This window comes from Coregonus clupeaformis, chromosome 27 (assembly GCF_020615455.1).
Source record: "Coregonus clupeaformis isolate EN_2021a chromosome 27, ASM2061545v1, whole genome shotgun sequence".
Taxonomy (NCBI): domain Eukaryota; kingdom Metazoa; phylum Chordata; class Actinopteri; order Salmoniformes; family Salmonidae; genus Coregonus; species Coregonus clupeaformis.
The window spans coordinates 35,910,846-35,926,902 of NC_059218.1; the positions used below are offsets into that span (position 1 = coordinate 35,910,846).

A 16,057-nucleotide genomic window follows, 5' to 3' on the forward strand; every position below is an offset into this window, starting at 1 on the left:
TTGATTAATTGTTCAGCAGTCTTATGGCTTGGGGGTAGAAGCTGTTAAGGAACCCTTTGGACCTAGACTTGGCGCTCCGGGTACCGCTTGCCGTGTGAGCCATGACCAGCCTTTCAAAGCATTTCATGGCTACAGACGTGAGTGCTATTGGAGAGAGAGTCATTTAGGCAGGTTACCTTGGTATTCTTGGGCACAGGGACTATGGTGGTCAGCTTGAAACCATGTACTGTAGGTAGTACAGACTCGGGCCGAGGTTGAGAAACCATGTACTGTAGGTAGTACAGACTCGGGCCAAGGTTGAGAAACCATGTACTGTAGGTAGTACAGACTCGGGCCGAGGTTGAGAAACCATGTACTGTAGGTAGTACAGACTCGGGCCAAGGTTGAGAAACCATGTACTGTAGGTAGTACAGACTCGGGCCGAGGTTGAGAAACCATGTACTGTAGGTAGTACAGACTCGGGCCGAGGTTGAGAAACCATGTACTGTAGGTAGTACAGACTCGGGCCGAGGTTGAGAAACCATGTACTGTAGGTAGTACAGACTCGGGCCGAGGTTGAGAAACCATGTACTGTAGGTAGTACAGACTCGGGCCGAGGTTGAGAAACCATGTACTGTAGGTAGTACAGACTCGGGCCGAGGTTGAGGAACCATGTACTGTAGGTAGTACAGACTCGGGCCGAGGTTGAGAAACCATGTACTGTAGGTAGTACAGACTCGGGCCGAGGTTGAGAAACCATGTACTGTAGGTAGTACAGACTCGGGCCGAGGTTGAGAAACCATGTACTGTAGGTAGTACAGACTCGGGCCGAGGTTGAGAAACCATGTACTGTAGGTAGTACAGACTCGGGCCGAGGTTGAGAAACCATGTACTGTAGGTAGTACAGACTCGGGCCGAGGTTGAGAAACCATGTACTGTAGGTAGTACAGACTCGGGCCGAGGTTGAGAAACCATGTACTGTAGGTAGTACAGACTCGGGCCGAGGTTGAGAAACCATGTACTGTAGGTAGTACAGACTCGGGCCGAGGTTGAGAAACCATGTACTGTAGGTAGTACAGACTCGGGCCGAGGTTGAGAAACCATGTACTGTAGGTAGTACAGACTCGGGCCGAGGTTGAGAAACCATGTACTGTAGGTAGTACAGACTCGGGCCGAGGTTGAGAAACCATGTACTGTAGGTAGTACAGACTCGGGCCGAGGTTGAGAAACCATGTACTGTAGGTAGTACAGACTCGGGCCGAGGTTGAGAAACCATGTACTGTAGGTAGTACAGACTCGGGCCGAGGTTGAGGAACCATGTACTGTAGGTAGTACAGACTCGGGCCGAGGTTGAGAAACCATGTACTGTAGGTAGTACAGACTCGGGCCGAGGTTGAGAAACCATGTACTGTAGGTAGTACAGACTCGGGCCGAGGTTGAGGAACCATGTACTGTAGGTAGTACAGACTCGGGCCGAGGTTGAGAAACCATGTACTGTAGGTAGTACAGACTCGGGCCGAGGTTGAGGAACCATGTACTGTAGGTAGTACAGACTCGGGCCGAGGTTGAGAAACCATGTACTGTAGGTAGTACAGACTCGGGCCGAGGTTGAGAAACCATGTACTGTAGGTAGTACAGACTCGGGCCGAGGTTGAGGAACCATGTACTGTAGGTAGTACAGACTCGGGCCGAGGTTGAGGAACCATGTACTGTAGGTAGTACAGACTCGGGCCGAGGTTGAGGAACCATGTACTGTAGGTAGTACAGACTCGGGCCGAGGTTGAGAAACCATGTACTGTAGGTAGTACAGACTCGGGCCGAGGTTGAGGAACCATGTACTGTAGGTAGTACAGACTCGGGCCGAGGTTGAGGAACCATGTACTGTAGGTAGTACAGACTCGGGCCGAGGTTGAGAAACCATGTACTGTAGGTAGTACAGACTCGGGCCGAGGTTGAGAAACCATGTACTGTAGGTAGTACAGACTCGGGCCGAGGTTGAGAAACCATGTACTGTAGGTAGTACAGACTCGGGCCGAGGTTGAGGTTGAAAATGTCAGTGGAGACACTTGCCGTATGCACAAACTGTTTCAGATGGGAAGCATTCGGACACCTTTAGCGGTGTTTAAGAAGTTATATTTCATCTTACAGTATGATTGTACAGTATTATTTACCTGCTAGTGAATGTTTGTCTCTACTCTTGCTCTTTTTTCAGTGATGACCAACCTGGGACATGTGATCTGTACATATTGATATATATTTGTCAAATAAAACTCAAGTGTTGTTTTTTTTTGTTGCCAATTCCTATTTAATAATATTGAGTTTTTCGTATTGGAATTTGAATTGTGGGTCTATCACAATCAATATTTTGTACTTTTTGCATATGAAAAGAAAAAGTTTTATTTTAATTTTTTTAGTTTAGAGATTACTTAGAAGGATATCATGCACACAAAGAGAGGAGACTGGTTACAAACAGAAAGGAGCAGCAAATGCACTCAACACTTACCGGATGGACAAATGTTGCTGATTTTATCTCATCGGGGAGAAATTAGGGTTTTAACCAGAAATAAATAATTGATTCTGACTAAAAGGCTCACTAGTGTTCCCACATGGAGATACAGTATTGGAGTGTACACCACAGCCTGCACCTTGCAAACAAATCTACCCCATCATGCCAGTCCTCACGGCAGGGGCCTATCCCAACCTTAGGAGAGAGGTATGGGGAGGCACAGAGGATGGCCCTCACTGTGGAATAGGAGCCACACAGACTCACTGGGCTGGACAGAGACAGATGGCTAGACCAGCATGGAGGAAATATGGATTTCACTCTTCAGATGGTACCCAACTTGTACTGGAGGGACTTGATTCAAACACCAGATCCCTCACACAACAAACTACAGACACACACTAGCTTGGATTAATGGACCTATTTCGAGTCATTCTAAATCGCATATCAGTGTGTTATTCATTACATGAGGTTGTGTGTCTTTGTCATAATGTGTGAAAAAACTAAACAGATCTGAAATGAACAAATGTTTTAATACCATGATCTTTCGGTGGCTTTTTAGATTTAACCTTTGTCTGTAGTCGTTTTCTTCAATGTGTTTAATGTTTAGATCAATATTGGTTTAAAACGTTTTAGAATGTTTATGATGGTTTCAAAGTTGTTGCTGAGTTGTTGCATCAAATGCTCTAACCAGTTCATCGACACAGAACACTGTAAGACTTTGTAAATAAATGTGTTCATACTTAATATTATGAGATATTCCTGTGTGTAGGTTTTGTGGAAATTCGTTGGATCTCTCTTCTATTCAAGTTACATAGCCTATGAAAAAGTCAGTCATTCAATTCATTTTGTGTTTTTTTTTGTATTTTATTATCTAATGTTGGTGGTAAGGCCATAGGCATTCATGGCCTACTTCAATTTATGTTATAAGAAGCTAGCTAATTTGTTTTAGACATATAACTATGGAATACATATCAGGAACATCATCATTCCTCCTCAGACCTCATCCCTTCCCTAGTCAAATATCAAACCTGCACTGGTCAAGTGTCACACCTCCTCAGACCTCACCCCTTTCCTTGTCAAATATCAACCCTGCACTAGTCAAGCAAGTGTCACCCCTCCTCCTCACTCATAAAGCGTCACCCCTCCTCCTCAACTCACCCCAGCATTGGTCAGTTATCACCCCTCCTCCTCAACTCACCCCAGCATTGGTCAGTTATCACCCCTCCTCCTCAACTCACCCCAGCATTGGTCAGTTATCACCCCTCCTCCTCAACTCACCCCAGCATTGGTCAGTTATCACCCCTCCTCCTCAACTCACCCCAGCATTGGTCAGTTATCACCCCTCCTCCTCAACTCACCCCAGCATTGGTCAGTTATCACCCCTCCTCCTCAACTCACCCCAGCATTGGTCAGTTATCACCCCTCCTCCTCAACTCACCCCAGCATTGGTCAGTTATCACCCCTCCTCCTCAACTCACCCCAGCATTGGTCAGTTATCACCCCTCCTCCTCAACTCACCCCAGCATTGGTCAGTTATCACCCCTCCTCCTCAACTCACCCCAGCATTGGTCAGTTATCACCCCTCCTCCTCAACTCACCCCAGCATTGGTCAGTTATCACCCCTCCTCCTCAACTCACCCCAGCATTGGTCAGTTATCACCCCTCCTCCTCAACTCACCCCAGCATTGGTCAGTTATCACCCCTCCTCCTCAACTCACCCCAGCATTGGTCAGTTATCACCCCTCCTCCTCAACTCACCCCAGCATTGGTCAGTTATCACCCCTCCTCTGGTCAAGCCTCCCTTCTACTTCTTACCCCTCACTCTTGCACTATTTTGTTCTCAACAATGAGTTTTACCATTGTCTGAAACACATGCAAAGAGCTAACAATAAAAACACGTTTGGAAGTATAAGATTGAGAAAATGTAGCTGGCAATTATGATTTATCATAATAATAATTAGCTATGATTAAATTCATTTTAATGAAAGTGTTGCTAATATGGAAGTCTACGTCGTACATAGGCACTCCACTGGCCACATGTAAACACAAACACACCACTTCCTGGATCTGGACTAACCTATTACATTCTAAGATATCTGGTACACCCCTCGTAGCTAAGGGCTCGATTAAATCTGTAGCGCAGGATATCGGCGTTGAAGTATGTTGTAGCCATTGCGAACTATAGACTGTATCTCCTGTACGTCAAGATAGTGGGGTCCACAGTGTAGGGACAGGAGTCTTCTGGCCCTGGGGATCACAGAGAGAGATGGACCTGTTCAACCACTGGGAGAGGGAGAGACGGGGGAGGACAATGGGAGAGAGAAATGAAAAGGAGATGGTAAATGAAAATGGATCTTATCAAACATGAAACAGAAATGTCGAAGTGTTGCAATAAACGGTACAGGGATGGAATGATGAAACGCTAGCAATTATTGAAGGATTAGATAGGATATAGATGTACCACATTTGCATTTAAACGTTTGAAAGCAACAGCAAACGTTTCAACAAAAGAACAAAGAGCTCTCCACTGGCGGGAGTTGGAGAGCGCAAGTGGAGAAACGCGCCTATGGTGAGTCTGCGCCACAGTAATGGAGAGAGAGATAAAGGGACGAGTGGGGGAACGAGGGGTGCGAGATGGAGAAGCGGAGCCAGAAAGGGGCGGAATAGGGAGGCTGGAAAATATATCAGATTGTTTCATTTACAGCAATAAAGCTGTAAGAATTATGAGAGAACAATTTGAGGAATATCATAAATATGGACTTAAAATAAATCATGATCAAAGTTCCAGACTGAATTTACACTTTTCCCATGCCCTGAAACGTTCCCCATATCATTTGCAAGGATGTTTGGTGGTTGTGTTTTATTTAATTGTATTGCACTGGTATATTCCACTTCAAATAACAAAAACGAATTTAATTTAATTGTGAAATATAATAGGGCCTATTTGTATAATTAGTAGGCTGACGCATATATACCTTTCATAATATGTCCCCTAATGTTATTATCCTACCTCCTCTCTCTCTCTATTGTTGCTTCATTCCTTCCTCGCTTTCAACAGTTAAATGAAATACGTTTCATTGTCCTTATCTTAATCATTCTAATGACATCCTTGACTAATATTGGACTAGAATTAGATGCAGAAGGCTTTCACTTCTCTTGATGAAGATTGAATGGTTATGGGTCTGAATAAATAACTGCTATAGCCTACCGCCATCGTGCGTTAGCTCTTCTTTCAAACTACCCGTGAGTTACATTGGCTGCTGTATTTAACGTTCATCAAAAAAGAGCTTGCGTCCCTCTATGAATAGTCTATTGGTAGAAGAAATGCAAAAAATATATATGTCCAGCGGAGCACAGGTGCTTGCGTATTGCGCAAGAGACAGAGGCTTTAAGTTAGAAGCTTATGCATAACCCATCATTAATTAGCTAAACATAAGGCTAATACTGCATTGAATGTATTACCTGAAAGAGGTAGGCTAGGACATCTATATATAGGGCTACATATATCAATCTAGAACAAGATTATCTATTTTGGATGCAATTTGAATGGAGTTGAAGGAGAGAAAGACTGCGAGTGCTGTGCACTGATTTAAAGCAACGATATTCGAGTGATAGACTGTTTTAAAACTCTGCAGCTACAATTAAAAAATTAAGTGACCGGTTTCTTGAAGTTATTTATCCCGGGAAAAGGGAGCGGTTTTGGCCTCACGGTAAATCTCGTCAACCGGGTTCCCGCCCTTCAATCCTCATATAAACAAAAATCTAAAAGTAATTATAATCTATATAATAATTCACATTTCCTGTTGCTGTTATTTTCCTCCTGTAGCAAACTGGCTCAAATTAAGATCCAACATCTGTAGTCTTTGAAAAGTATACATCATAAATCCATCACAGCAGATCCATTAGTGTTATAGTAAAGAAAACACATAAACATCATTAACATTTTAAAATCAACTTTATAAACAAAAATCAACTTCAGAAATATATGGCGCACCATTTGATTGATTGACAGGGTCGGATGAACACACTACTTCAAATACAAAACATAGAATCAATACAAAGAATCAAACACTAAAAATACAAATAAACGCAATGTTAATAATATAAGACCATCAATTCAAGACAACAACAACACAGTATCAATAAAACATTTTTGACATTGTTTCTTAATCAGAGCGTCTGTACCATGCTCTGGTATGAATATGACCCTGTCAATGACAGCTGCTTATCCATTCCTTAGTCAGAACATTATATGACTCAGTGGTCCAGGACAATACGGAGATGCTGGAGAGGTGATGACTGGGCTGTGAGGTTATGCCTGTGTAATTATTTTGTAAATATATTTCATATCAGTTTACCTAGAGGCGTTGTTTTTATTTATTTTTATCAAAACCATTAATTAATTGAGGAAGGTCCTTGGCCAAGTCAGTGCCTTTGTTTGGTCAGCTTCACTCTTCATTACTGGGTTGATCTGGTGAAGTATCTTTATCCACTATGACACAGATGTCAGCATTTTTGGATTAGGTTCTGCAAGTCAGAGGATGGGCAGAGAGATAGAGAGGAAACAGGAGGAGGCAGAGAGAGAGAGAGAGAGAGAGAGAGAGAGAGAGAGAGAGAGAGAGAGAGAGAGAGAGAGAGAGAGAGAGAGAGAGAGAGAGAGAGAGAGAGAAGATAGAAGAATGGGTTAGTGTAACAAATAAAGACAATGATGTGATGGTCAAAGGAGGAAACTTTGCTATCACAAACGTGCTATAATTTGAAAAAATATATTTAGTTTCTCTTGGATCTTGATAACTGTATTTTACTTTTAAATTTGATCATTGACATGTAGAAGGGAGGGTAACATTGTCTTACCCAGATTGAACCATGTCCTCAATGAGAAATCGATTCTGTTTACATAAGACATGGAGGAAAGCATCCACCACCTTTTGTCCTTTAAGAATCACACATTTCAGTAGTTTCCTCATTTGTTCCTGATCAGTTGTTTCAGATGCTATTTTTGAGTGCTCTTCTTCACCAATCATGTCTTTTGAAAGCAGAGCATCTGCTATTGGCATAGCATTTGTGGCACTCTGAATGATTTTAGCTCTGTGGTTTTTCAGAAACTCCAAAGATATGCCAGAGTGTGTTATCGCTGGGGGAAGAAATCAATTAAATATATATGGTGTGAGGGTTAGCGGCAGACGTTTCTAGAGCTGTTTCTACCACTTGAGGTCTCTCCAGTTACCATTCCTTTTGATAGTTGTGTCTTGTATAGAGCTGATAATATTTCCTATTCTACATGATCTGTTCTACATGATCTGTTCTATACTGAACAAAAATATAAACGCAACATGTCAAGTGTTGGTCCCATGTTTCATGAGCTGAAATAAAAGAACCCATAAATGTTCCATTCGCACAAAAAGCTAATTTCTCTCGAACTTTGTGCACAAATGTGTTTACATCCCTGTTAGTGAGCATTTCTCCTTTGCCAAGATAATCCATCCACCTGACAGGTGTGGCATATCAAGAAGCTGATTAAACAGCATGATCGTTACACAGGTGCACCTTGTACTGGGGACAATAAAAGGCCACTCTAAAATCTGTAGTTATGTCACACAACACAATGCCACAGATGTCTCAAGTTTTGAGGGAGTGTGCAATTGGCATGCTGACTGCAGGAATGTCCACCAGAGCTGTTGCCAGGTAATTTCATGTTCATTTCTCTACCATAAGCCACCTCCGTCGTTTTAGAGAATTTCGCAGTATGTCCAACCGGCCTCACAACCACAGACCATGTGTAACCACACCAGCCCAGGACCTCCACATCTGGCTTCTTCACCTGCGGGATCGTCTGAGACCAGCCACCCGGACAGCTGATTAAACTGAGGAGTATTTATTTCTGTAATAAAACACTTTTATGGGGGAAAAACTCATTCTCATTGGCTGGGCCAGTCCCTCCCATGGCTGCGACCCTGCCCAGTCATGTGAAATCCATAGATTAGGGCCTAATGAATTAATTTCAATTTACTGATTTCCTTATATGAACTAACTCAGTAAAACAGTTGAAACTGTTGCATGTTGCGTTTATATTTTTGTTCAGTATACATAACATATTTCTATCTTAATGCTCTGCATGTTCTGAATGTTCTGTAGCTTTGCATCTCACTGACTATGACTCATGAAAACAAACTTGTCATTGCTGTATTCATCTGAAAAATAAACCCAAAATATAATATATCATTAAAGTAAACTTTAATCCCCTAGACTTGAATTAGCATAATAATAAAAAATCCCCATCACAATCTGTCCGTTTAAGTCAGATGAAACGTGGCAGAGCTAGAGAGCGGTGTTTGTCAGACCATGAGACATCTCGACAATCAGTCTTCTCACGAAAACGTCTGTAGCGCCCAAACGGTTTGGCTGTTATGAGCCGCCCTCTATCAAAAGATGCGACCCCCCCTTAGACTGTAGAGGGTTTTAATAGCATCTGTCCGAAAATGAGTGGAATGTATCTCTTACCTTTTGGTAGTTAATCATCCCATACTATGTTTCCATCATCTCCGATTAACTCCATCTGATTGTCAATCCCTGTTTTATCCATAACCATCTTAAAACGTCTTGGTTCGACGTCGTCAGGTAACAGCTGAATCTTCTGTATGGATGGCCATATGGTTCAACGAACGAGAGAAACAAAAAAGACAAAACAGAAGAGAATATGAGAGAGCGAGAGAAAGAGAGAGGGGTCAAACTTAATGAATAGAAAAAAATATTAGAACTTTGAATTAAATGTCAGTCATGTCCCTAATCTGCTAAAACTACACCTGAGGTCTGATTGATTTGGCATTGGGATTATGGAGCGCAAAATGACTTCTCAGCTTTAGGGGTCCTTTTGGACTTGACATGAGATATTCGGAAAATCCTTTGGACATCTGACTTTTCTCCCTTTTCTGCACAGCCTATGAAATGAACAATGGAGTATTAAGTCAGACCAATAATTCACACAACGTGCAACTCTGCGGAAAAAAAAACATGTTTAAAGGTGCCATTTAAAGGTCATGACCGACATACGCAGCGTTTACCGTGATCTCCGGGAACGTGGGAACATTGCCTTAAAAAAAGGCATTGTCTACAAGCGCGATTGGATTGAATCACGGCCTAACTGTCAACATAGACACTTAATGATGGTTGTGCCTTACTTCTTGTTGACCAGAGTTTCTGAGGAGCAGGTACAGCCTGTGAAAGAGCTGAGAAATCAGGACGAAGAAGCTTAACATGGAATCGGGTGACCTTGTGCACTTCCTTGAAAGACACTCTATGTTCCTCTACATAAAGAATCTTCAAGACATTCATCAGGGAAGGGTTTGTCCCTGCACAACACAATCAATTGGAGAGAATTTAAAAACATTTTATATTATTCATTCAGCACAACCAAGAACAACGTTAAGTGCTTTAGTCAAGATGAGCTTGAACTCAAATAAAACAAATATGAACCATTAAATTGCACAACAATTTATTTCTGAATATGTTCAATTATTTTAACTAAACGGATGAAGTGTGGCAGATGAACTTCCTCCAGTTACCAAACTCCATAGTGATGTCCAGCAATGGACCACCTTGTGTGTACTGCATGTGTTTCAGAAGTTGACTGTAGGGTTCCCAGTTCCTGTAGTGGTATTTCAGAATGACATTGCTCTCACACACCCAGCGGAGTTCAGACACTGTGCATTCATAGCACCCTTTGGGAGAACTGTGCCTGAGGTCAACAATAAAAGTCAAGCAAAACATGTCAAAGGACGAAGTGGTTGGACCAAAGGACAACTTGATATCCTTCAGATATCTTTTACTGTACATGTAGCTCTTATTTTGGATCGTTAAAGACGTCCTCATGGGATTTCTTTTTACTTTTACTGTTGAAAAGTGATTTCCCAAGTATAAATACAGTAAAGTATACACACTAAAGGGTAAATTTTTTACTTTTGAACAAAATAGTGTTTTTTTTGACAACTGCAAACTTCAAGGAGTTGGTCTGATGGGGATTTGTGATGTCATCGGCCTCCCCCCTTGCTTCAAATCAAATCAAATTGTATTTGTCACATGCTTCGTAAACAACAGGTGTAGACTAACAGTGAAATGCTTACTTACTTACTTACTTCCCAACAATGCATAGAGAAAAACAGAAAAATAATAGAAAGATAATAACACGAGGAATACACAATGAGTAACGCTAACGTGGCTACAAACATGAGTTACCAGTATCGAGTCATCGTGGTAATTAAGGTAGATATGTACAATAGGGGTAAATAAGCAGTAGCATCAGTGATGAGTCAAAAGAGGTCAATGCAGATAGTTAACCGAATAGCAACCTAGGCTGTTCAGGGGTCTTATGGCTTAGGGGTAGAAGCTGTTCAGGGTCCTGTTGGTTCCAGACTTGGTGCATTGGTACCGCTTGCAATGCAGTAGCAGAGAGAACATTCTATGACTTGAGTGGCTGGAGTCTAACAATTTTTAGGGCCTTCCTCTGACTCCTGGATGGCAGGGAGCTCGACCCCAGTGATGTACTAGGCTATACGCACTACCCTCTGTAGTGCATTGCGGTCGGATGCCAAGCAGTTGCCATACCAAGCGGTGATGCAGCCAGTCAAGATGCGCTCAATGGTGCAGCTGTATAACTTTTTGAGGATTTGAGGGCACATGCCCAATCTTTTCAGCCTCCTGAAGGGGAAGTGGCATTGTCACGCCTTCTTCACGACTCTGTTGGTGTGTGTGGACCATGTTAATTCCTTAGTGGTGTTGGTGGAAAAATGAGAGAAGTTGATACTCGCGACTTGCTGTTGCCGAGGCCCAGTGAGATGACTCAATCATGATTCATGACATTGTTTGGATGGATGGTCGTATATTTGAATATCACAGGAGACAGCCACACCTTTGCCGTGGCAACCTCTGGGATGAGACGTTCCCATGGAAGCCCTGGGGTCACTGATGCCAGGAGAGGTGTGAAGACTGATGAAAACTTTAAATGATTAAATGAATGTTACTGTGTGAATTAAATTGTCATTTGGATTGTTTCAAGAGTTCATAAAGATCTATGAATATTGATATGTTTTATTGTACCGTAAGTGCTATGGATTTATTGTTACGGGGAAACTGTTATTCTGTTAGTCGGACGTTAGTCAGGTAGCTTAGTGGTTAAGAGCGTTGTGCCAGTAACCGAAAGGTCACTGGTTCTAATCCCCGAGCCGACTAGGTGAAAAATCTGTCGATGTGCCCTTGAGCAAGGCACTTAACCCTACTTGCTCCTGTAAGTCGCTCTGGATAAGAGCGTCTGCTAAATGACTAAAATAAAAAATAAAAATAAATTAAATTAAAAAGGTAGCGACACAGGGGTGCGCTCCTATCATAAAGTTTTGAGGTGTGGTGATTAGTTTAGAGAATGTTCCTGCCTTTTGTGTTAATTAGCAAATAAATGTTAATTCAGGTTGGGGGAGAGTTCCTACTTGAATTTGGTCAAAAGGACAGTGAATTCGCCCATACTTTGAGAACTTGTTAGCAAGCTCCTGTGTGTATAAAACACATAGATTTTATCTTAGAGAGATTATTCTGAACAGAAAACATATGTAACCGCGTTAAGTCTTATTGATGATAGTAATTTGCTCTGTGTATTCTGTAATGGATCATGTATTTCATGTACACTAATTGAGTGTAAATTATTTTGTGACTAATAAATCGTATTGTTTTACAGAGTAATGCTTTGATTGACTATACGTTCATTATTGAGTAGGTATATTGGAAGTTTTATTACACTATACACATAGCATATGATTATGTTCCACCCTGATCTACTTGTCTCAATACATTAATGTTAGAACATTGTTCGCCATGATTAGCTATTTGTATCTAGTCTCTTACTAATTGCATAACGGTGCAAGTTAGACATGTTCATTATAGTGTTGGGTTCTAGTTTGAAATACTTGCTATACTAGAAGTTAATGGTTACATGTATGAGGAATGTATATGGTGGGGGTCAATGGAGATTGGATATGAGCCATGGGCCTGGAGAGTTACTAAGTAAGGGAAAAGGCACTGATAAGGGTAGATAGCTGTGGATTAGTGAGGAATGTGGGCCGAGGTCAGGTCAGATGAAGGGAGAAGGAAGAGTTTTACTACCCACATCGCTTAAATTCCTGCCTAGCAACAGAAATGTATTGGCTGTCTAGATGTGCGAGGAGTTGACTCCATCCAGTGGAGGGTATAAATATATGTACTTGTGGAACCATGTCTTTGTCTAGGCAGCTGTTTGACCCAGTGGGTGAATAAACTTGGTTTGAGCTTTTCCTAGTCGGCCGTTAGTTTTTTTACTCTATTTATTTAGAACCTAACAATAGTCATACTGAGTCTGTGATTAAATGATTTGCCATCTTACAAGATCCTCCTGAGACGCACAGGGCCTGTTGCATTTATTCACATTATAATGGAGTCTTCTCATCCTCAGTCGATAAGGATTTCCACCAACCTACAATATGGACACTGAGGAACTTGACGCTCTCAACCTGCTCCACTACAGCCCCGTCGATGTGGATGGGGTCGCGCTTGGGCCCTCCGTTTCCTGTAGTCCACGATAAGCTCTTTTGTCTTGCTGACGTTGAGGGAAAGGTTGTTGTCCTGGCACCAAACTGCCAGGTCAATGACCTCCTCCCTATAGGCTGTCTTCATCGTCGTTGGTGATCAAGTCTACCACTGTCGTGTCGGAGTCGTGTGCGGCCACGCAGTCGTAGGTGAACAGGGAGTACAGTTCCTCTTTGTCCATATTGTAGGTTGGTGGAAATCCTTATCGACTGAGGATGAGAAGACTCCATTATAATGTGAATAAATGCAACAGGCCCTGTGCGTCTCAGGAGGATCTTGTAAGATGGCAAATCATTTAATCACCGACTCAGTATGACTATTGTAATCCCCTGTAGCTCAGTTGGTAGAGCATGGCGCTTGCAACGCCAGGGTTGTGGGTTTGTTTCCCACGGGGGGCCAGTATGAAAATGTATGCACTCACTAACTGTAAGTCGCTCTGGATAAGAGTGTCTGCTAAATGACTAAACTGTAAAATGTAAATGTACAGGAGGGCACTAGGCACGCAGCTCTGAGGGGCCCCCGTGTTGAGGGTCAGCGTGGCGGATGTGTTGTTGCCTACCCACACCACCTGGGGGCGGCCCGTCAGAAAGTCCAGGATCCAGTTGCAGAGGGAGGTGTTGAGTCCCATGGCCCTGAGCTTGGAGGGCACTATGGTGTTGAAGGCTGAGCTGTAGTCGATGAGCAACATTCTCTGCTTGAGGAACAATGCCTTTTGTTAAGTAAATCAGGTGATAAATGAGCTGAAAATGAGACTGGAGTAGGACTTTAATACATCCCACTGGGCACAGACGTCATTTCAACGTCTAGTTTTCATTAACATTTGGTTGAGTTGTCAATTAACAGGTTTGTTACTCTAAAGGTTTCCTAAAGGTCTTCCTTCGATCAAACTCATTTGTCCTAGCATATGTGGAAATGGCTTGATCTCCCTGGAATTTAGGCTTAGGTTTTGTAAAGCACTTTGTGACAGACACCTTTGTAAACTAAATTTAAACTGTATAAAAAGTGTATTGATTGATTGATTGCAGCAGGGTTGGGGTTAATTGCATTTCAATTCAGTCATTTCAGGGAGTGAACTGAAATTCAATTTCGTTTACTGAAATTAAAATGGAATTTACCCCAACCCTGCAGTGATGTCAGTGGCCCAAAATGTATAATTTCTTACTTACCTGAATGTGTCTACAAGTCTTACAGCCCATTGGAATTTCTGAAATGAGAATCATTGGTCCATCTTTTCATGATGTACACCTTTGATGAGTAGTTTACCATTTTAGCCAAAAAACAAGTCATAGGGCTAATCACTGAGAAAACACATTTGCTGTGCTACCAATAGAGGTAAACACACTGTCATCTTGGCCTTTGGGGGCATCTGGTACTGTGTCTCAGAAACAAACCCATGGATACAGTATACACACCCTTGTATATTTGAATTTAAACGGGACCCCATCATGTGGAATAGATCTAATACAAGTGAAGGTATGACTGACCTTGATTGAATGTTTTTGAGTCTTCTATTATGGTTCTCTCTGATCCAATGGCATCATCCATTTGTTTCTGAACATTTGTTTCGGATTCTACTGTGTACCTTATGTCAAAAGCCTCAGGGCCACTGATATTGAAGCCAAGGTAAAATGAGATATCGCCATCCTTCCAAACACTTGCTCCCGAGTGGCGCAGCGGTCTAAGGCACTGCATCTCAGTGCTTGAGACGTCACTACAGACCCCCTGGTTCGATTCCAGACTGTATCACAACTGGCTATGATTGGGAGTCCCATAGGGCAGCGCACAATTGGCCCAGCATTGTCTGGGTTTGGCCGGTGTAGGCTGTCATTGTAAATAAGAATTTGTTCTTAACTGACTTGCCTAGTTAATAAAAAAATTAACTGGCCTGTTTTTTGGGACAAATCTCAATGTCTTTGTCTGCCATACAGGCAACTACCTTATGCTCTCTGACCACTCCATTGACACGAACAAGTTGGTTTTGGAATCCGTCTCGTCTGCCACTGTTTTGAGAAAACTGCCCTGGTTTCCCCTCTGTCTCAGACTGTTCCCATTGGTTCTCTTTTTCTAATTTCTGAACAAGTCTTCTCAAACCATCACCCTTTCCCAGGTAGAACAGGGATACAAGTTCTCTGGATCGAATATACTTCTTGTATTTGCTGTTATATGCAAGTTTCATAAGCCCAACATACATGTTGAGGTCAATGTCGTTGGTGACATCCTCCTCTCTTCCTTCCTCGGGCCAAAACAGTAGCAGGACAAGGAGGTAAAACTCTGGGGTCCAGAGTTCTCTGTTGTCTTCCTTAATGAACTTCTGAAGAATGACTCTTAATTGTGGTAGAATTGTGGGTTCTGGAGATGTCACTGGCCCGTTGGCCAGGATGTTGACCAGGATGTAATTACAGGCAATGTTCAGATTGCCACTTTTGTTTTTATCATAGATAGTTCTCCACAATTCTGTGATGTGTTGCAACTCAGACTTTCTGGTGTTTCAATTGACACAGGAGAGTAGTCCAGGAAAGGTAGAGGCTTTTTTCTCTTGAAGTTTCTGGAATTGTACACCCCCTGGTTTCTGTGCATGGAACAGTCTGGGTGTAATTATGTAATTTGCATAGCAATCATTGATTTCTCGCTGAAAGTATGGTGGCTGGTCCCCTAAGTTACTGGGCTCAGAGTAAGTAAGGTATCTCTCAAAAAACGTCCATTTCCTTTCAACATCATCTCTGAGACTGGCGAGGAGAGGCTTGTACTTCTCGAGTTTTCTATCTTTAAATAGTTGAGGAAGATGTTCTGCTGGCGTTTCCTGGGTGAGAAGATTTTCCCATGTTTGGGTGATCTTGGTAAGGGAATCAAAAACAGTGTTCGCAACCTGCAAAAAGCCAAAGTGCCCCCTATTGTTAAAGATGCTGTAATCTTTTATGCCAGCACCCTTTTCTTTACCAGCCAACTCTTCCTCCTGTTTGAAGGCCC

General features: G+C 42.4%; 1 protein-coding gene across 3 annotated transcripts in view; it reads left to right on the forward strand.

The window, feature by feature from the left end:
- The window catches only part of LOC121541332 (collagen alpha-1(XXIII) chain-like), a 122,014-nt gene extending 118,785 nt beyond the window's left edge, over positions 1–3,229 (forward strand). For all 3 annotated transcript variants that reach the window (XM_045208170.1, XM_045208169.1, XM_045208171.1), the window contains one exon: positions 2,192–3,229. In XM_045208170.1, the coding sequence (XP_045064105.1) occupies positions 2,192–2,194 (3 nt within the window). In that variant the 3' untranslated portion in view covers positions 2,195–3,229. The remainder of the gene's footprint in view (positions 1–2,191) is intronic.
- Positions 3,230–16,057: the final 12,828 nt, after the last annotated feature.